At 38.3% G+C, this 24,379-nt stretch overlaps 1 protein-coding gene across 1 annotated transcript in view; it reads right to left on the reverse strand.

Annotated features, from left to right (window-relative positions):
• The window catches only part of LOC139710478 (mitogen-activated protein kinase kinase kinase 11-like), a 73,166-nt gene that overhangs the window by 46,416 nt on the left and 2,371 nt on the right, over nucleotides 1-24,379 (reverse strand). The window contains exon 2 of the mRNA XM_071622393.1: nucleotides 19-199. Coding sequence (XP_071478494.1) covers nucleotides 19-199 — 181 coding nt within the window. The remainder of the gene's footprint in view (nucleotides 1-18; nucleotides 200-24,379) is intronic.

The raw sequence follows: 24,379 nt of genomic DNA on the forward strand, positions 1-24,379 counted from the left end.
CCCGAGTTTTGCACATACCTCCACACGTCACTGCTCTTCGAGAACAGCGACATCTTGATTACTTCGGGAGCCATCCAGGCATATGTCCCTGCAGCGCTCATCCGCGTTGTTTTGTACATTTCCCGCGCCAGGCCAAAGTCGGTGATTTTCAGCTGGATGTTGTACATGTTGCTATGCTCAACTTTCTGATCAAGGAGAACTGTGAGGGAGAGAGACAACAGGGAAATAAAAGTGAGATGATGCTGTGGTTTGGCACTGGCGTTTTATCTTCTAATTCCTGGATCAGTCCAATGGATCACAGGTACAAGGTGTCATGACTATACAATGGATACCAGAGGTTACCCCCAAAAAAACAAAAAACAAGAATCACAAATCATGTAATGGGAATTGCTGGAATACAATTGCTGACATGTATGGATAGTGTCACAAAGTCACAAGATACGGGAGTAGCAGTAGAAAAGAAGAATTCCTTGCTACATGTTCCATCTAGAAATTTTCTCAGTATCAGAGCAGTCCCTAAATTTATAATGTGACTGCCAAAGGGAAAAAGGAATTTGGGAAGTGATGAGCCAGTGATCAGTAACATTCAGAATTTCATGATTGCTTGAATAATTGTTTGCACCCATCTCCTATTCATTGTCACCCTCATCAACTTTGAGCAAGTAAACATCCCTTTAACTGAGAGCTCTACACCAGTCCCAACTGTTCCCAAAATCAATAGTGTGCAGATAATTGGAATATGAGAATATGTGAGATTCTTCTTATAATCAGTACAGTTGACATTATAATGTACATGATTACCTTCATAAACAAATGTTGCACATCGAAACTTATCAAACTTGAGGGAGTCGAGAGAAATTTAAAAATGCAGTTGACAAGGGAAATCAGTTGATTGCGCACTTTCATCCTCGTTGCAGAAGCAATCATTTCCAGTCATTTCATCCTTTTGACAAAAACAAACCACAAGGATTTTCCAAAGTGACAGCATAAATAGTAGTATTGTAGTATTGGTATACAAACAACACAACAGGGCACAAATGGCATTTGGCTTCAAATGAAAAAAAAAAAAAAAAGGCACCAAGAAATGACCTCAAAATGCCTTTGATCACTGTTTGCGACACGAGGCACAATGCCATTGTTGTCGCACTTGCAAAATTCCTGGATCACACAAAAACACACCCTCTATACTGGCTGGAATGTCAATTGTACTGCAAAATGTATGTGTGTGTATAAAATGCATGGTATTCTTCTGCACAGCAGTGCATGAAGATACATGGTGCCTTATATCATTCACACTGCAAATCTTCCCTACAAATGTTGCATATTTTAAGGCAATTACCACATAGGCCCTATATTATAAAATGACCCCCCCCCCAAAAAAAAAAAAAAAAAAAATCCCTACTGCTGCCTTACAATTACGTAAAATACAACTCTCAATAGTATTAGTAAATTGTGCAGTCAGTTCCAGTGTTTCAATGCATAACATATTCTGTAGGCCTATTATGAATGACATTTACATGACATATGAAACAACATGGCTGGACTATTGACATATCACCCATTTAAAGACACAATGATGTTTTCAGCTGGGAAGCAGAGGGTCTTTAACCTCTATATGATACAAAAAATTTATGGAGCCATCTCCCTTCTTTTCCTCAAATTTATCAGAGTTTGTGTTTCCATGACATTTGCTCCTGCAACAATTACTCTAAACCAAACATAAATTCTACCCATAAATTAAACCCTATCCCTAATCCTAATCCTCACATCAAACCAAACCTAAAACCCATCACAACCCTAACCCTAAGTCCTTCCCTGAAATAAGATCGGAGCAACTGCCGCAGGAGCAAATGTCGTGCCATCGAATTTGTGCATCATTATGCAACAAGACTTTTTTTTTCGAAAAACCAGAACTTGTTACTGTCCCTGTTCTACTTAGCTCTTTGAATGTATCAATACACTGTAGATAATCCATTCTCCTATTTTGTTGCATATTAATATCTGTCCAAAAGCTTGAATAATGGCTAGCATACATGTGTAATCACAAATTCATGTGTATTTGGATGTGGATTATATTCCTAGTTATTCATAGAAGCTAGCATGCAATTTTGACTGCACTTTACTGATCATTTGTGTTTTGGAACAAGCAATTTATAAGTCGTAGGACTGACTCCATGGACGAGAAGAAAGAAGGTTAAAGGCATACCATGAATGGCAATGACATATTGACTTCAACAACTGGTCTTGAATAATACATATTTGCCTGCAGTTTTCATAAACTAATCAGCCGCATAAACATACCATACTCCACACATTTCCATCCATTATTCTATCCTCCTTTATTTCTTTTAGGCACAGAAATTCCATAAATTCTGCAGCCAGACAAATAAACAAAGGATCCCGATTTATACCATTGGAAGATATCACCCATCACCCTGTGTAGTGTACCTTGGACTTTGCTTTTAACTGCTCCAATGACCTTTGAAGCTATGCCTTCCAAAGACAGATTGAGTGGGTAGGAATTGAATGGGACTGTTCTATCAAACCGTAATATCTTCTCCGTTATTCTCCGGTTCTTTTTTCCCCATCATGCGGGAGCTCAATTTCATGCATCAGTTTTATGAGGGAGGCTATTGAGGGGGAGGAAGCGTACATGAATGCATGCATGTGGGTAGGGGAACCAGAACAGAGGATAATATTCAAACAGTACTTTTAAATAAAAAAAAAAATAGAAAGAAAGACAGACCAAAGATCAAAATCAACTTTGAAATTATGACACTGCACTGCTGTGTGACCACAATCGCTATGGAATAACAAATACTGTCAGCATGGGCATAGACTGATGCTAATTACAACGTCCCTACATTGTAAGGTTAAAAACTTCGAGCTACTGCTTAGTTTCAGAATGATACACAATGTCATTTGTAGATTTATGCATAAGGCATTACTGATGGTGCTAAATCAGAGCTTGAAGTCTCAGAGGAAGTTTTATTTTTATGACATAATTTTATGTTGGTTAAAAGTTTCACTTCACGGAGAGCTAGCTAAAGTTTGCTTGAAACAGTCAATGACATGATGTGTGGTGTACAAACACATTCTTTATTATATTGATAGGGATAATCAAACATAGATGTCCCTATATACAATAGTTGTTTTAGATTTAAAATTAATGCAAAAGTTTGTGTTTACACAACATGCTTTGAATGCCAGTGGTATAAGTGGTATTTTGAAAAAAATTTAGTGCACGAAAAAAGTCATCGGTTCCAATTCATGAAAATTTCAAGCCGCAAATATATCTTGCATTACAATGTTGTATTGATACCCAAATTGCAATAAACTCAACATAACACATGCTGACATAAGTTGACATTCACACATGGAGACATTCATATGCATACATAAATATAGTCCTAAAGCTATGGTCCTAAAAAGAAACTTGTGTGCAATATGGGAGAAACCCAGCGCAGGTGGAGAGAAATCAATGCAAATCACGTTTTCTCTCGTAGTCTGCTCTGTTTTGACTTAATATGCGCTGCCAAATCAACCCTGAACATATGCCCTCCATGGGGGGTATCTGTACACTCTCTCTCTGAATCCCACGATGCATCAGTCCACGCATGATACCAGTACATGGCACCTGGAAATTACAATGTGGGTATACTAGTGGAGATGGTGCGGCGGTGCGCAGCAGCAGTTGTAAGTCAGCAGGCAGTTCCAATGTAACGAAATGGCATAATTCACATGTAGAATATCATTGTGAATTTTTTTTTGCAATTTATACTAGACTACAGCTCAAAGATGTAAATGTAATATGACCAATTGAATGTATGATTAATTCCAGAAAAGGCTTACTCTCCCTTTAAGAACAAAAGAAATGCCTATATATGATAGATCTTCAGCAGGATTGTGGGAAAAATTTGGATTGTTTTTAAGAAAAAGTTTAAATCAACAACGTATCATATATGCATCTCACGTGAGAGCACTTTCCGAGTTTGTAAGGACATACTGTCATTTCAGATGATTGACAGAAACATAAACTTAATTTTCCTCCCATTTTGAAAAATTTTCTGAGTGATGTCAGTCTTTTTGATAGCACAAATGACGAAGATGATGAGCAGCATCTCCAGGAGCAGCAAACTCAGTGATACACCCTGATGATGCCCTGATGCATCTTGGTGGGTGGACGGTTTCCTTTCAGACTTACAGCCCACCACAGAAGTTGGCAGGTCTCTAACGTTGATCTCTTTATAAATGCCATTGATTGGGTAAACCCTCCCTCCGTGGATGGGTAATTATAAGGGACTCTTGGTTCTTTATACTTCTCTCCCCCTGGAGATCAGACTTGTCTATCACTCCAGCTCATGGTAGTGTGCGTATCCACGTACGTGATGCGCACACTGGTCTCTGTTCAATGTATGTATGGATGCTCAGAATCTATGATATGGTATGGTACGCTTTATTAGATAAAAATGTTCTCGCAGCCAAACAGCTGAATTGCAGCATTTGCTCACAAAATACAAATTCAATAAAAAACAGAGTATTTACACATTTCACATTATTCATCAAGTCAAAAAATTATCAGTTCATATAATTTACATTCATTATTCATTATCAAATCTATTACATTCACTACATTAAACAAACCGAGACGGATATAGACACAAACTGAATAAAATGAATCTTTGTCGTATAACCACTGTATAGCTCTTAAAGGCCTGTTGGATAGCATCTAAGCAATAGCAGGTAATATCAAAATAGTGCATAGCCTAATGGGCCACTCTTTGCTATAATAACCCATAGACCAATATTCATTAAAGTGGTTTAAATCAAAAGCATGGTCTTAATTTAGTCCATGGACTAAAATAAGCATGAGATATATGTACACTACAAATGTGAGTATCAACGTGCAGTTATCATTGGATGTCTGTTGGCGTATGCAATCTGTCACGCACATTTATGCAGAAGAAATTTGAAGAAACCATGGACTAAATTTAAACCATCTGTGTTTATGGGCCATAGAGGTGAGAAATGAAAGCACTGTTCGAATGGCCCGTTTCCAATTTGTACGAAAGCATCATGGCATTTCCCTATGATGTAAAGGTTACTTTGCGAAGAAATGCACCTTTGATTTGAGAGCTGTGATAAAAATAGCACTGAAATTTCCTTTGAAGTCTGTGCACAATAAGTCAAATCTGTGTAGGACATCTCCACCCCTATATGCAAATGAGGGCTGCTACCTCTAACCTACAGGTTTTCAGACACAGTGCACTGATTGTCCTCAATGTTTGGGTGGAGGGTTCAGGTTAGGCTAAGCCTCCATTTTGTGTGCAAGGGGGATTTACTGAAGATTATGCACCTGGTCTGTTTGCTTTTATTGGTGGTTTTGTTAATCTCAGGTGTTAAGAGTTCTAGTCTACCTGCTAATTCACAATGGGGATTTTAATTTTTGCTGTCTGCTGTCACACCAATGACACATTCAGAAGTACAGTGTAGCATGTTCAGAAATGTTATGCATCAATGTTTCCTGCCATTTCAGAATAATGAGATTGGGGTTTCACCTAATCATCTTATTCTGAATTCCTCAATACTGCATGTGATGACAAAATCTATAGAACACAAGAGGCCACATAGAGGCATTCTTTTTTTTTGTATTGGGATAAAGTTTGTAACTTCCTTCTTTCCTATAAGCCCTACCTTACTCCCTCACAGCCTGCTTTTCCCGAGCATATCACTATTACTGGTATTTGTTCCACAATGGTATCTGCCAATTCAACAACACAAGAAAATATTAACTCTGATCTCTACATGATTGCGATTTGCATGCATTCATGTTTATATTCATTTCTGTGCTCCATGATCCCAAATTTAACCACTCGCGAAATTACCAGAAAGTTCTGATTGAAAAAAAAAATACCGTAAAGTTCCGTGTATAAGACGCACCCGTGTATAAGACGCACCCCTACTTTCGGACCTACAATTAAAAAAAAACAAAAAAAAAACGAAAATGTCCACGCAAATATTGCGTGTGTCATACATATTATTTCAGCTCAAAATTTCCCTAGAATGCAGCATGTATTTGCTCTATTTTTCGTTTCCTTTTATATTTTCTTTTAACGGTATTCATCGGACATCGGCAAAATATGGAAGTCGCAAAATGCGAGACTTGTCTCGGTACTCACTTGCTATTGTTTCGCCTTTCAAGCGTGGTACATGTGTCATGCATATCGTACTCATGAGTGTACAGTACGATCTTTGCTGTCATGATAGCAGAGGGTGTCTCGCATATTGACGCATGTCAGACTGGAAGGTTCATTACGAAAAATAAGAAAAACATCAACAAGTGTAGCAGAGGGATCATACGGCAAGACGCACGGTGCGTACGGTAGTACGGTACACTCATGCACTACCAGTAACGCGTGTCTCTTGTACCAGGGAGGTGGCCCTCCCTGCTTGTACCATGCTTGTATGCACAGTGCTAGCCTTTTGCAAAAGGCAGCTCGCTATAATTTCAGCACACGCACACAGAGAGCAATGGACTTGCACACACAGCGCGCAACGGGCAAGCGCGCTTCTATCCGATCGCTGTGTGCACGCTAGTCCATTGCAAAAGCCTCTAGCTCTCTGCAGCTGCTGCCTTTGCCAAAGGCTTGCTAGCTAGCTACTTCAGTATAGCTATGCTATCCTAGCTGGCCTCGTGAAATGAAGAGCAAACGAACGACATGGATATGCATGCATGCTTCACACATCGTTCATATTTACGGTGACATAGTGCCGATCCTATGGCCATATTGATACTAGTACATTGATAAGTTTTACGGTATCGGTAATTTAGTAATGATACCTGTACATCGCGTATTCCAGCTACTAGGTTGGCTGTTGGTAGCTTGGTAGACTGACATTGGTAGCATACAGCAGTGCTGTTACAGCTGTTGTCTATGGCCAGATTGATACATCGTTACTGCACAAGGCCGATGTAAGTTTATCTCGTATTTGCAGCTTTTGTGTGTGTCCAGATTGAAAGATCGCTCAATTATTCGTAAGTTTGGTGATTGCTTACCTTCCAAACGTCGATGGGCATACATGGCCCCAAGTTGGCCTTATGAAATTGGGTGTACATGACGGATTTTTTTTCCGTGATTTGACTGTACCCGTGTATACGACGCACCCCCGATTTTCAACGTTTTCCGACAAAAAAATAGTGCGTCTTATACACGGAACTTTACGGTAATTAGTGTAAATATCATATAAAATCCTAATATATGGCATATATACTGTAGTAATTACAAGATCTTTAGTTTGCAGCAACTGCTGTATCAAAGATAAATGATTAACAAATAACTGCAACATGAATGAAATCAAACAGAGAATAGCTGCCTAGACCAGCACTGCTATTCATTCTAATCCAAATTTGCACTTGTACCGAACTTGTTCTGTCCCTGGACTGACTTGTGATATGTGCTCTTTCAGAACCTATCCAGATGCCTTGAGTGCAATATCAACAATCATTCACAACATGTATCTCTTCAATATACTATATATCCACTGTTTCATTGTGAGCCTCAGAATTCCGACAGATCAGACATTGTACTGGCTTTGCTTCATCCAACCACAGAGACTGAGCAAAAGGCTATCAAACCTTTGACCCCTTACCGTACTTGTTTGCCCCTCCCCCCTCTTCAAATATTGTAAAATATTCATCATAATGGTGTGATGCACAGCTGATTGTCTCTTTACAAAGGCCAAAAATTTTCAGTTAACTGTGCAATTCTTGACAAGTTTATTCTCTATCAGTACGATCATATCATGATCAGAGTAATCCACATACAGGATCAGAGTAATCCACATACAGTGCACTCCTATTATAACGAAATGCTCGGGACCGGCAGTTTTCTTTCGTTATAACAAAATTTTGTTTTAACAGAACAAATACAATATATGTAACGAAAACAAGGAAACCACTCATATATATCATATTCTGTTTGTTGAATACTCATCATACACTGGAAAGCTATGTGAAATGGGATAGTACCTTTTTGATTTCGTTCGAATATTACATTTAAAAGAGAGCATAAAGTTGTTTATATTGTCACGCATGTATAGAAAATGACGGTTTTGGAATCAGTTACAGTTCGCTATTCCAAAGGTTCATTTCTTGCTTAAGTTTGTTACTCCGAAGGCTCCTTATTCCGAAGTTTCACCATTCCTGGGATTCCGAAGGTTTGTTCATTTGAAGCTTCTCTCTTCCAAAGATGCGTTATAAATTCCGAAAGTTCATAATTTAGATATAAATATATCATTCCTTTTCCGAAGGTTAGTTGATCAGAAAATGAAATGAGGTTCGCAATTCTGAAGGTTTGTAAATCAAGAAATGAGAAAGGATCACTATTCCGAAGGTTCGTTGTTCTGACGGTCTTTTAATCCGAAAATGAAATAAGGTTCGTTATTCCGAAGGTTTGTAAATAAAAAAAATGAAAAAGGTTAGTTATTTTGAAGGTTCATTTATCATAAGACGATCATAAGGTTTGCAATTCCTACAAGTTTTGTTAGTGGACACACCATTTTTTACTTTTGGATTAACAAAACTTTTTTTAATGTTCCGATTAAAGAATGTTTGGAATTCCTATCATTTTCGGACTAATGAACCGTCGTAATAAGAGCCATATTTCGCCAGATTATTGAACCTTATTAGTAATGAACCTTTGGAATAACGCCAACATGTTTGTTGGCGTAAAAAAGTAAAAAAGGTATGTCCACCAACACACCCAATTTCATTGCCGTACTAATGGACATTAAAGACGTATCAGAATCTGTGTGTTTTGTAATAAAGAACCTTCGGAACAATAAAACGAACCTTATTTAATTGAGATTATTGTATTACAATAACGCATGTTATCCTCGGAAACTGTGCGTGACACACAGAGCGAACACACAGTGATGTAAAGCGTTTGCCCATGCAGAGACGCTATAAATGCTTTTTCCGCCAAGTATTTTCGGAAGTGATCCGCATTTCGTTATAACGGAGAACATTTCTTTTGTTTTTCTTTGTCAGCAGCGTTCGAAAAAGACTTCGTTAAAACGAAAATTTCGCTGTAACCGTGTTCGTTAAAAGCGAATTTTGTACCGTAGACTTTAATGGTGATAATTTTGGGACCAGAAGTTTTACTTTGTTATAACGAAATTTCGTTATAACCGTGTTCATTGTAACGGGAGTGTACTGTAAATACGAAGCCCGCTGTCAAGTGGATTTCTCATTTATATTTTTTCTTACTGCTTTGCTTACATACTCTTGTGAAATTTCAACAAATTTTGTTATACACTAGTATATCTTGCTTTGTAGCTCATATAACAGTTATAAAAGCATGCCATTATAATTTGACTAGAATTAACAATTGCTGAACTGTATTGAATTGAATGAAAATAGAAAATCTGTATACACAGTGGCAGATCCAGGTGAGGGCGCACCAGGCGAGCGCCCCCTTTAATTTTTGTTAAAACACAAGAAAAAAAAAAGAAAAATGGGGCACGCCCCGCCTCTTATCTTGTAAAGGTGCCTCTCCTTTACGGAATTCCTGGATCTGCCCCTGATACAGAGCGTCAAATATATTCTCAGATGCAGAAAACACAAAATGCCATTCACTGTGGAAAAAAAAAAATATCAGGCACAATTATTCTTATTCAAAAAAAAAGAAGTTTTCGAAGAATCCACTCTTTCTACCTCAGCGCATTTAACTGGTATAGTGTTAAACAACACCAGTCGCTGTGAAACTGCAGCCACTTGCACTCATCTTGATCATCATACCACAGTGTGACAATGCTGTCCCCAGCCCTGAACACAACGCCTACGATTATGAAATTATGAAATTCAGCGAGGATCTGGAGCAAGATAAGCTGGAGATTCCCTGCAGCTTGAAATAGATACATGGCATGCAGTGATAGTGGAAGATTGGGGGACAGACGGGAAGGGACAGAGACACTTCGCAAAGGAACTGAGAGAAAGAACAACTCACTGGGATTACTTCCAGAATGCATGCAATATCACAGCTCGGTTCGAGGCAGTTTTGTGGTCCAATAATGAGTCAGTGTGGTGTGTAATGTATCCAGGCACTGCGAATCATTCTTGCCATTCTATCTCTCTCTACCCACATAGACAATAACATGAACCTTCAATAAGATTTAGTTCAATTCTCTACAGTGAAACCATACTTGTTAGTAGGGTCATTCTTAAAAAGAGCACTGTAGAAATGCTGTGAAACATTTACAAAATCATAAAATTGGTAATAATCTGACTTTCCACTGCTTTCATATGCTCACTATCATTTTACATACATCATTGCATCAGTTTGCCTTGCTTTGGTACTCTGTGAGTACTGAGTACTACTAAACGCTTGTGTGTTTGTGTGTGTGTGCCACAACCACATGATACTAATGAGATTACTGGTTTCTCAGAATTAGTTAGTACTCGTTAATGTACCACCGCATGGTAGTCTACTGCATTGACAGCGTATAATGAATTGGAAAGCAACATTATCACTTGTAATCATCTAATGAATTACCGGAAGTGTGGAAATATTTTTGCAAGTAACTTTTCACGCTCGGCAGAGTAAGATGAATTCTTATGTGTCTTCAATTCTGCACAGTAAAAACATCAAATAGCATTACATTAGATTAAGTAAAAAATTGTGTGCTTTTCAAAGGGGTTTAATTGTAAACAGGGATAATAATGAGTGGTATATAATCTGATGAAATGATATTGTCTTGTATCAAAATATTATTAAGACATATAATATCAATTTGAATGATAAAATAATACTAATTTTTTTTGTGCAACATCTCATCAATTGCATGTCTATGTAGTACTGCATACAAGATACCACAGACCAGTGCCATATTAAAGAGAGTCTGGCCAACTCGGTTATTGGCTTATGAGTTTTGAAGCCTGTGATTGGTCAAAACCGGTCCCGTGATCTATACAGTCACATTTTGACTATTGTAATGTAGTCTGGGGAAATACAGGAAAGCGTAACTGTGATAAATTGCAGGTGCTCCAAAACTGTTCTCTAAGAATTGTCTTGCAGGTTGACTCTATGTTTCCTACGAACGACTTGGATGGCACTCTACATCTTGATTGTTTAAATGTTTGCAGGTCTAAACAATGAGCTCACTCTCTCATCAGAGCTGTCAGGCAGATTGGTCCCCCGTGCATCAATGCACTCTTTATTCCTCGTGACACTGGTTACAATACACGATCTGGCTATTCTCAACTGAAGCTTCCTAAACCCAAAACCAATTATTGCAAGCGTAGCTTCACATTTATACACTGTATAGAGGCACTAACTGTCGAACAAGATTGAAAGATCGGTAACTCTGTCCATGTCATTTGAGGCATTTAAATGATACGTAATACACCGAAGGAAGATGTTTTACTGCTTCATGTTTGGTTCATTGCATTTGTATTTTATGACTGCTCCGCTGTTAAACTGTAGTTTTGTTTTCATTGTTTTATTTTATTTTAAACATTACTTTAGTGCCTTACTTTTTGGAAGTTTGTTTTCTGTTGTTGTGTACTCTTTGCATGACTTTTAATACTTACTGTTGCTTAATGTACTGTTATATCTATAATCATGTAATGATGTGCAGTGTATTATACATGTTTATAAAATGGGTTCAAGAATGTAGCCAATTGGAAGCGCTGAAATGAGTCACGTGTGCGTGCATTATTTTCTTCAGGTAAGCACTAAGAAGAGTCTCTCTTCCACCTCCCTGGCCTGACGTACGTCACAATGTTTTACACTAGCAGTGCGCACTCAATCAGTTGTTACAAGTGCGTCACGCGCTACTTTACGCGCTGTCAATCCTGTAAACAACTTCTAGTTCGGGCCGCGGGCTGCCACAACAGCCGGCGGCCTTTCTTGTGCATAACAGTACGTGGCGTACGTATACTCTTATACGTACGTACAGTACTAGGTGAGTGTGCGGGATTTCCGAGTGCGACGTGCGTAAATGTTTGGGACGAACATCTTCGGACATCTTGACTTTTGAGCGAGTGCTACATGTAGCTGACTGGTATTGACCCACAAAGGTACGTGAATAATGCTGTTAGTTTTCGACCCATTTTATAAAACTAATGATGCACAGGATTATTTCGTGGTACTAACACACTCTATCCTGTGCATCATTAGTATAATATCTATCTTAGGGATTGTGATGGAATCAACATTTTTTTATCTATTTTAAGGTGTAGCTGCCATAATATTATAGCTGTGTTACATGTATTTTACTTTTCGATCTTAAGTTTCTTCTATGTGTCTTGTATCGTTCTATATGTATTGTGGTGTATACATGATAATTATGTGTTTTATTCAAGATGTATGTATTTTTTGCATTGTACTGTTATTTATGTACATGTATGTATGTGGACCCCAGTGGAAACCAGCTTTGCTGATCAGGGTGTTCCACCCCATGAAGAGGCAATAAATTCAATCAATCAATCAATTTTGCTTTCACAGCACAGGGCTAATATATTGTTTCAATTACTGGTATATACATTAACACACAAGCAAAGTGGATCTTGCAACTCATCTGATACAATCAATGCACAATCGCAGTTATGGGATTGGGGCTACATAGGAATCAATTAGCACACGGACGAAGCATGCAGTAATTGACTATAATAGCACTTCATGTGCTATTGATTCTCCTATATGAGGGATGAACCAGTCTGCTTGTAGACAGCACAGACTCCAGTGTAACCTGCATCAACTTCCTACACTGTTCTACAGGGGCAATTTTGATTAATCAGTCCATGCCCAGTACAAAGGCACCTACTGTAACCTCTAAGGCAGGGCACAGTGCTCTTTTTGATGTGTTTTCTCCCTTCCATTTTTCCCAATTTTTCTCCCTCTCTCCAGGGCACCTCCCTGCTCTCTCCCACGGTAGGCATGGTGGTCAATTAGTTCACACTTTATCTCTTCAGCCAGTGCACTGGCCCAAGGCTCTAAAATAAGATTAGCACAGCAACACATGCAGGAATAGATCAATGTTCCACAATGAAACTGACCTGGCCAGAGGAGCTATCCTCTGCTGATTCTGGAGTAGCTTTTTCCTTGTGATCCAATATGCACCAAAAACTAATTTCCTGCTCACATGGATATATTTGTATCTACATGATACATTGATACAATATACCTATCATAAAGGCCTACCGTTGTACACTGTACATGTAAGTGGTATACATTTTTTATACATTACATATATATAAAATGTGTGAACATGTTTTGTCTGCAAAGTGTTCTACACCGTGTACTTACACAGAATTACACATGATATGGAATATTACAGAAAGAAAGAAACTAAACTTGTATAAAATTGCCATTTGGCAAGTTACTTCATATATGATGTACAAAAGTGTACCACAAACCAGAAGAACAAATAATGTCATTGATTTGCTCTTTTCTTATACTTATAATTTCATCTCCTGGCCTCTATAGTATGTTGCTCTAAACACAGTTACAGGGAACTTTGGAAAATCCACACACACACACACACACAAACACACACACACAACAACAACAACAACAACAATAACAAGATCTACAAACAAGCTACAATACCATCTGTATGCTCCATCAACCATCAAGAACATAATTCGAGTTCTTACTGTCTTATAGGCAAAATCATTGATATTGTAGACATACATAGGTAAAGGCTCATGATTTCTGTCAACCTAGAATCTATTACATGCTTTACTGCAGCACATCAGTTTTATTTCCTGGTTGTCTCCCAAGAATATAATATGCATCAAAAATTTTTAAATGTTGTTAGGTATACAATGTAATTTCAGGGGACATCATTCTAAAGATAATATGCCATTAACATAATTTCTAGTATGTGCCAAGATTACAACAGGGCCTTTGCTTAGATGAATTGCCAGTCTAGAAAACTTTACTAATAAGGCAAATCACATGGGAATGGATGGGAAACTACAATGTATTGTATACTCTTATTGCATTCTCCATAGATCTATTGATGATACATGATTGTATTAAGAACTGACTTACAATTGGATCTGGCAGACCTCCCTTTAAAGTCAGATTATAAGTTTGCTTCAATAGGCGTTTTCACATCTGCCTGATAAAAATCCAAGCTCAAGATATTTTTCACGATCGCAAATTAGCGCACTATTTCATTTCCTATTCACATCAGCCCGAACATTATTAAATAGCGCGCTAGTTCGCATTAATTATCCTGCTATTTCAGAAATTTCCCGAGTTGGACCCGAGAAATTTTCTCGATCAATTAGCGCACTATTAAATTTGTATTCACATCATCAAATAGCACACTATTTCGTGATAGGGTTAATTTCCCAAGTCAGAAAATAGCGCGCTATTTCGAAACATCGGGCTGATGTGAAAACGCCTATTGTCTAATTCTTCATAAAGGTGCAGATAATGAACCATCGCTATTGCATACATCAGATTTCCACTTGCTTTTCAGGCCTCATTGCATGAATATTCCCTACACATACTGCACAGGAATATGATAGCCACTTGTTCAGTCCTTTGACACACTCACACATACACGACTACACATACACAAACACACAAACACACACACACACACACACACACACACACACACATACATGTATATTCCTCCCCATAACACATCTCTTTTTTTTGGGGGGGGGAGGGGGGAGGGGAGGGATCATATCACCAATATATTCATGTACCGTAAAGTTCCGTGTATACGACGCACCCGTGTATAAGACGCACCCCTACTTTCGGACCTAAAATTTAAAAAAAAAAAATCCACGCAAATATTGCGTGTGTCATACATATTTTTTCAGCTCAAAATTTCCCTAGAATGCAGCATGTATTTGCTCTATTTTTCGTTTCCTTTTATGCTTTCTTTTAACGGTATTCATCGGACATCGGCAAAATATGGAAGACGCAAAATGCGAGACTTGTCTCGGTACTCACTTGCTATTGTTTCGCCTTTCAATCGTGGTACATGTGTCATGCATATCGTACTCATGAGTGTACAGTACAATCTTGTTTGCTGTCATACATAGCAGAGGGTGTCTCGCATATTGACGCATGTCAGACTGGAAGGTTCATTACGAAAAATAAGAAAAACATCAACAAGTGTAGCAGAGGGATCATACGGCGAGACGTACGGTGCGTACGGTAATTACACTCACTGTTGTTTCGCCCGGAGGGATTACCAGTACTAGTAACACGTGTGTCTCTTGTACCATGCTTGTATGCACAGGGCTAGCCTTTTGCAAAAGGCAGCTCGCTATAATTTCAGCACACGCAACAGAGAGCAATGGACTTGCACACACAGCGCGCAACGGGCAAGCGCGCTACGATCCGATCGCTGTGTGCACGCGAGTCCTTTGCAAAAGCCTCGATCTCTAGCTTGAGCAGCAGCTGCTACATGCCTTTGCCAAAGGCTTGCTAGCTAGTCTGCTAGCTAGCCACACAGTGTAGCTATGCTATCCTAGCTGGCCTCGTGAAATGAAGAGCAAACGAACGACACGGATATGCATGCATGCTTCACACATCGTTCATATTTACGGTGACATAGTGTCGATCCTACTCCATATTTTACAGCGTTTGTCTATGGCCATATTGATACTAGTCCATTGATAAGTTTTACGGTATTGGTAATTTAGTAATGATACCTGTACATCGCGTATTCCAGCTACTAGGTTGGCTGTTGGTAGCTTGGTAGACTGACATTGGTAGCATACAGCAGTGCTGTTACAGCTGTTGCCTATGGCCAGATTGATACATCGTTACTGCACAAGGCGGATCGTAAGTTTATCTCGTATTTGCAGCTTTTGTGTGTGGCCCGATTGAAAGATCGCTCATTTATTCGTAAGTTTTAGTGATTACTTACCTTCCAAACGTCGATGGGCATACATGGCCCCAAGTTGGCCTTATAAAATTGGGTGTACATGACAGATTTTTTTCCGTGATTCGACTGTACCCGTGTATACGACGCACCCCCGATTTTCAATGTTTTCTGACGAAAAAATAGTGCGTCTTATACACGGAACTTTACGGTACATGGAATTTATGCATTCAAGAATGCATACAGTATGCCTTTGACCTGCTAGGGGAGAAAAAAAACAAGAAGGAAAATGCTACATGACTCTCCCTAATGGGCACTGGCAATTATGCATCATTCCATGATGCTCACTTAATAAGGCTACAGCCGTCTTTCATGTACCGCCCCGCTCTCTGTGTGTGTTGTTGTTGTTGTCTTTTTTTTTCCAGAAGCCTGCCATGTCCATGAATTTACAAAGTATGCTGCATCTACGCATACATCATTGCCATCCCATGAGAATGTACTTTGCATCTTGCTGTAGTATGCCATGTTTAATAAATAGCAAAGTAGCCATGCACACTGACACCTCTTGGCTTTTCATTATAGCAATATAGTTGTGCAGAAATTTACGGGTTCATACAGGTACATTGTACAACAATCACTGATAAAGCAATTGCATACCGGTACATATATATTCCAGAGTGATACAGGTACATTGTACCTTAAAGACACTAGTAAAAGTATTGCAAAGCTTTTCCCCAATGCAATGGTGGATTTGAGTGACTGATGATTCATACTGATAAATGACTTTAAAAGCATTTTTCTTTTTCCATGAAAAGTGATTGTTTCTTTGAGAATTTACTATTTCTTTATGCGGGTAAAAGATTGCGATTCTAGCCCAGATGTGTTGTAAGTGGGCTGAAATTTGCATATAATCATGATAATAAATATCATCTATCAATTACTGAATATTCATTTTAGGAAATCTACATTCTAATTGAAAGAGAAGGCATCAGAGAAGAAGAACAAGAATACCAAGATCTTGGAAATGTTTGAAGATTTTTACAGTAACACTCAAGACACATTATACCATACATCATCATAATCTATGAAGATGTAAAAAATATTTCAAGTGCTGTTACAATGTATTATCACATCAATAATCAATATATGGGTCAAATGTTTAGCCATCAAAGTTGTTTCACACTTGTTCCACACTATCCATGCAAAGCATCATTCAGTATTACCCTGTAATGTGCATTCTCCTGGGCTTACATGTACAATACATTGTACAACCACTACCAATACAATGTATTTTAGTATCCTTGCACTTTGCTATACATGCCAACCGAACTTATTAATGACTTCACATTGTACTGACAACATCCTATACCCTGGTTCAAGATTATTACAATAATGGTAATAATTGTGTTACTGTATGATAAATGCTAGAAATGATTTTACACACTATATCTGTATTTTGTTGCAATGGCATAATGATGACTTGATAGAATGTTAAGCACCACAACCTTTGTCTTTGAATATGAGTGAAATATTGAACTTTTTTTTTTTTTTTTTGGGGGGGGGGGGTGAGTTCTCAAACATTTGATAACATACTGTCATGCCCATAATGAAAGGATGACACATAAAAGTTTAAGTGAATGAAATGTTTCTTTGTTTTATAGTGATATACTCTACATTGTACATAAGGACACCAAGTAGGTCATGATGGTACAGATCAATGTGTTTGTTCGTTTGGGGTTTTTTTTTCCTCTACGAGATCTGATATTATAATAAACAATGCAGTTTCCCTTGGCTGGATTATTGGGACTACATTCATAAACTTAACTGTCATACTGAGCAGCCTTTCCTATCCTGTAAAACCTGATACTTGCCATTCTCCTGAATATTCCGAGACCACATTTAGTCAACACTTTTACTGAAATATATCTTCAAAGTCTGGTAATATAAGGTTGTCTTTTCATCGTAGAATCCTTACGACAACCATCTAGCAAGGACATGTACTTCTGATACATTGTATATTCCTGAGATTCATTCAAACTTTCATTACACCACTTCACATTTTTCTTTTTTATTTCACATTTTCACATTTTATTCACTGAACAAATGTAGGCCTATAAATCTACAAGTCATATGTGCAAATGAAATCATACATACTTGTAAAAACTGTCTATGTAAAATGTAATGCTATTGTAAATGTGCTACAGACAGATTCACCACAACAGTATGTGATACAAAGCTACTACAACTGCCACTCCACTTCTAAGGTCACATGCAGCAGTTGCATTTCATACCCTTTACCACAGTGTATGCACAATAGATTTCATGCAGCCTTTTCTTATCAAATGCATCTGAGCCAGAAGGCATACATGTCCAATAAATCACATGACATAACTGCATCCAACTGTCAAGAAATCCTACCCTGACTGCAGGTTCTCGCACAACGGAGCATCCATCTGCTTTAGAGCTGCGTGGGAGACCTGCAGTCTACATGTAATATATGCGATTGCATAAATCAACATACCGTATATCTCCTGTTCTATCGAGGCTTACTGAGCACTTGACTTGCATCAGCCTAACATGGGTCAACAAGCAATAAATATACATCAAACATCCTTTGGCGATGTGTTCTTTCCAACACAGTTTCGTGATGGAACTCTTCAGAGAAGAGCCCAGGGCCATGTATTTGATTCACTGAGCAGTCATTAGTCAAATAGTGTCCTCACTCTGATGAGGCAGATGTACAATGTACAAAGAACAAATTCTATTCTCTGGCACTGCAATAGGAAGTTATGCCTGTATCTCTTAATCAATACTGTATGTCACACAACTTTCATGCATACTTATCACAGTATATGTTTTATACATTGTAGTTCCAATAAAATTCTGTTAAGTTTAGCATTAAATGGAAATATCCCCTGTAGGGTATAAAAGAATCATAGGAAGTAATTGGGACTCAGAGCAGCTGTGACATACAATTGTACAAGTACAAAGTCAAGTGCAAGATTTCAGTCACACTTTGTATCGTACCTTTGGCTGTATACACACGACTGTAGTAACAAGCATTGTTTTTTTTATGAAAGTGTGAACAAATCAATTCTCTGGAACTTTTCTAATCATTCATCAAAAATGTTCACTCCAAGACTGAGCATTCCTATTCCCTTGTAGTCTTATGAATATGATACAACAAATGTCAGCAAACTTGGCAATGATGTTGGCCACATGCTGTGGTAATGTGAAGAGTTGTGTCTTTTCCATACAAGATGGATAGCATATCTTGCTTTACTTTTTTTATGGCGCCTAATGCTGCCCAGAAAATAATCTCCTAAAAACTAAAAGCTTAGGGATAGTATATCTAACACTATTTTACTACTCAGACAGTTAATATAACACCATTTTACTACTGAGACAGTTAATACAAAGACATTAGCTCTAGACACACCTCTGTGTATGGTTTAAATTTCATCACAGGCTGCTGAAGGCAAACAATACATTTTCAATGTTCCTTCTCTTTCCTATTGAGTCAGTACTCACATTTTCCTTTTGAGGGTAAAGTAATTGTAATGGCTAAGGGCAGCAGAGGCAATTCAAATTCTGACATGCTTACCCTCACGAACCTTGAAAGGAATGTTTGTAGCATTTCTTCATTCAGTTTTTGTAATTTCCTGGCTGCTGGAATTCTATTGTGCCCAAAGCACCTTTCAAAAAGCTCTAGGTGTACAGGGAAGTGGATGGTTATTACGTGTATCACTGACATTCGAATATGCAGGTTTTTCACCTGACATAATGCACTGTGCTTGAAAAGATGTCCAGCTCAAGCCGTCAAACAAGTTCTACTCACAAAATCATCAAAAGTACAAAGGGCCAGCTGGGTCACTTCAATCTCAGCCTGTCCACAGTGGCACATTATTAGAGGGATGATCAGGCACAATAGCAACATACTTTATAATAAGATGATGGTCCATAAGCCCTGGTCACATATAAACACAGATCCTCAAGGTTCTACACGATGATCCGGGGAGTTCCGGGATAGTTTCCTCCTGGACGGAGCATCGACGAGCATTGATGACTGCGCACACGGTTTCAACACGGCATCTACACGGCGCTTACACAGACCATAACCGGACTCACCCGGCAACTACAATGTACATGGTCCATGCCGGAAGAGCGCGGCGTCTACAAGGATCAACACGGCAGCTACATGGCAGCCACACAGACCATCCCGGATTGCTCGGCCAACACGGCAGTCCCAGGATGACGCCAGATGTTTCTGACCTCCAAAAGTTGCCGTTTTGGCCTCCCAGATGTCCAAGGATGTCCAAGGTGTCAACACGGATCTCTACTCGGATCACCCCAGATCAGATCCAGGGTGATCCGGCATGTCTATGTGACTGGGGCTTTAGGAGGGTTCAGTGCATGGCACGTAATTCCTACACAGGTACGACATCTCCCTAGGGTATCATGTCATAAGTTGACAATTCAGCTAAACATTATAAATGCCTTCTCAATTTGTTTTTCCCATGGGCCCTACTTTTTCAGATTTCTTACCAATTGAGCTACCCTACAGGCCATACTGATAAACAGTGTCCTGTGATCAAGTTGACATTTGTAGACAGTAAAACTTAAAGGGGATGGCTAGTAACTGATCGATGGGAATCAGTGGGAATGCTGGGGGATGATTGTTCCAATTCTTGTGGGATTTATTTAAGAGTACATTATATCTATTGTTGTGTGAAAATTATTTACTTCAGAACGGTCTCATATTCAAGTAATGTGCAGTTTAATGCCCCGTCACTGTACAGGCATGCTAACCTGGAAACATTAAACTGCACATTACTTGAATATGAGACCATTCTGAAGCAAATAATTTTCACAGAACAATAGATATATAATGTACTTCATTACTCATGTAAATGTCAAACAATCTTACAAAGTACAAAATTATAAATTGCAATGTCTCACTGATGTTAAATTTCAATAGCATCTACACATACATGAACTGTGGCAAGCTCCTTTTGTATGGTGAACCTGAAAATTGACACCTATAAAAAGGTAGTGTACACGTACATGCCATGAATTTAATTTGAGATAATTGTACAACAATTTGCAACAGGTTAAACTTGTGATCCAGAACCATGTGACAACATGAGAAATATGTTATCCTTTCCTGCAAATATCACTTGACTGACAAAGTTTGGGGAAATAAAAATACCATGAACCATGTTTACATTGCTAAGTTTTTTGTATGCAGTGGCTGTGGTGATGATGTGCAGTATCTCGTACATGCTGCAGTGTGCACACTGATTGCGCAATCCTTGATATTGTGCAGATTGTAAACAGAATGACTGTAATGATCTTTTCCATTCCCATTCCAATGCCCTTTACACACCAACATGTCACTGATTAGAAAGCTTGTTATGCAACATAAATGCCACTCATTGTTCTCATTTGCATGGCAAACTCTTCTATGGGGACTTTCGGTCTAAGAATGAAAAAACAAATAATGCTCAGAAATAAGGCAAACAAACAGATATCAAACAAGTCATGACCCATGATGCAGAAGTCATGAACTAGTTTGAACAGATATGCATAAAATACAGTCTGTAGTCATGAACTGCTAAATGCTTGGGCCACTCGCCAAGTCTTGTTTTTCTTGATGTGACCCCTTTGGACTTTCATTCTCTACCAAACACTTGGAATTGGATTCGGATTTGGACTTTTTAAAAAAAAAAGGTAACTCCCCCTCCCCAGTACATCTTAAATATTCATCCCTTTCATCAAACCCAATTGTGCAGACAATATCTGCATTACATTGTACTTGGTTGTAAAATCGGAGCAGGACAGTCCCAGAGTAGTCTGTGCACTATATTTCCACTGCTATTATCTGCATAACATCCACATCATGGCCATACTTGTAGTTTCACAATTCCCAGAGAAATGTGGATTACATCCAAGGTGCAGCCAAAAGGTCACCTCCCCTTCCCCATCATCATAGGGGCAAGTGTAGTTACCGTGACGATTAGACGCATGTGTTCAAGGGTTGGTTTGTTTTTTTTGGTTTTTTTGGGGGGGGGGGGGAAGGGGACTCATAAAAAAAAAAAAGCAGATCATTTTCAGAGTTTGTGAATGCTGTCTTTATTGAATGGTCTGCATTGCTCTATAATATGTGGATAGTTGGGGAATACAGAATTTGTGAAAGGGTGTAATAAGAGGCAAAAGAAGGCAGCACATACAAAAAGCACCAAGCATACTGTAAAAGTGGATGTTTTCGTGTGACTTATTTTTCACGCTCGGCCCAGTAAGAAGAGTTTTGTGAGTTTTCAATTCCGCGGAATCAAGACACTCAACTACAAGAGTGTACTGGAACATACAGCAAGCAAACTATTTGCGTGCTTTTATTTTCGCGCCAGCTCCTGGTTGCGCAAAATGTGCAAAAATTTCAACACCGCGAAAATTTCCACTTTTACAGTACCACTCAGCAACAGCTTTACATTGACTCTATAGGTTAGCGTGGGAGCAGAGCTCTCCTCAATCAACATCAGCTGTTTCCAATCAGCCACCTACGCGTAATCATACCAGCATGTATGACATCCTAGATGGTGGTTGGCTGTAACACATACAGTAGGCAGCTTGCAGGTTTGTAATTTGACCAACTGAATACCAGTGCCAGGTCAGTCTTCATCCCTTGTCATGGAGGGAAAGGTTCATTGATAATCATTGCTAGGTTTACCAAACATGTGTATTGTTAACCTTGCCTTTAAGTCGAATCTATTTGAACTGAAGAAATAGCTTTGACTTAGAGAAAAATTCGACTAATGAGGGATTAAAATCAATAGATTATAAAGAGAAAAGAACATGAAAAGACCTTCAAGTTAGGCAATTAATTGACTTATAAATGCAAGGTTGACTTCAGCAAGGTTGACTGTATGTGTGTGTTTGTGTGTGTGTGTGTTTCTGTTTCTGTTTCTGTTTCGGTTGCATCGGTACACCCCAAATTAACTGTGTGTATACTCAACCAATGTTGAGTGAGTGTAACAAGATCTATGAATATTATTTTCCCCTTTGTTTCCTTTTTTCTTGCAAGAGTAGCCATTTATGTCTACTATCTACTACAAATTTGGATGCAACTGTTTGACTTAATTCAACAACTAATAGACTAATTACCAAGCTGAGCAAGAGCAAATTGTGTTCTCACCTGAATGAATTAACAGTCAAAAGATGTATAACTGCTCAACAGTAAGTGGCAACTTTGTTTTCTTTTTCTTTAAAATACTGCAGTGATCTAACTTCAAAATCACTTTCAATGAAAATATACGTCATTCTCTCTGAAACATTGCAGACATATAATTTTGATATTAATTGCAAAGAAAGAGGCATATACAATATACCATTGTCACCAAGACACTGTGGTAGTCATAAGCACATCTGGGTCATTCAGAAGGTTAACTATTCTACAACAACAAGAAAAACATCAAAAACAATGTGAACTGATCTACAAAAAAAAAAAAAATCACAAAAGGATCAGTATTTCTGAACATGTCAACCAGGAAAGAAGGCCAAGTTCTTCCTTATTCCCTTGCAGTTGCATAGAACTACAAATACAAACAATGTTGTAAAAAAACTTGCCAATCAGCACTGGCAAGATGTGAACAATTTCTAAAAGCCGGGTTAAAAAAAGAAAAGGTGCAAGAACCCTTCAAGGACAAGTCCACCTTCATATACATAAGGATTGAGAGAATGCAGCAATATTAGTAGAACACATCAGTGAAAGTTTGAGGAAAGGACAATCCGTTCAAAAGTTACGAATATTTTAAAGGACAAGTTCACCTTCATAAACATAAGGATTGAGAGAATGTAACAATATTAGTAGAACACATCATTGAAAGTTTAAGGAAAATCAGACAATCCGTTCAAAAGTTATGAATTTTTGAAGTTTTTGTGCAGTAACCGCTGGATGAGAAGACTACTGCAGTGTATGAATAACTTAGATGTCACATGCGTACAACAGTATAAGGAAAATATAAGGAGAATTTCACAAAATTCCATCTTTTGAAAAAAGTGCACATTCCCCTGACTCGTTACCGACAAATGTTATGGATAATATTATTCCCCCTGCCTTTAGAAAGAGGCAAGTCAAGAGCTCTCTTATTATGCGAAAAAAGTGAAAATATGTTGAATTTTCTTTTACATTTTCTTTATACTGTTGTACGCATATGACTCACAAGCTGTAGTAGTCTCCTCATCCAGCGGTTCCAACACAAAAATTTTAAAAATTCATAACTTTTGCATCGATTGTCCAATTTTCCTCAAACTTTCACTGATGTGTTCTACTAATATTGTTGCATTCTCTCAATCCTTATGTTTATGAAGGTGAACTTGTCCTTTAAGTATCTGCGCAGTCACTGCTGGAAGAGAAGACTACTACAGTGTATGAAGTCACATGCGTACAACTTTATAAGGAAAATAAAAAGAGAATTTCACAAAACTTTACTTTTTGAAAAAAGTGCACATTTCTTCGACTTGC

This window comes from Diadema antillarum, unplaced genomic scaffold (assembly GCF_040938485.1).
Source record: "Diadema antillarum isolate AM-2024a unplaced genomic scaffold, OU_Dant_1.0 seq00001536_RagTag, whole genome shotgun sequence".
Taxonomy (NCBI): Eukaryota; Metazoa; Echinodermata; class Echinoidea; order Diadematoida; family Diadematidae; genus Diadema; species Diadema antillarum.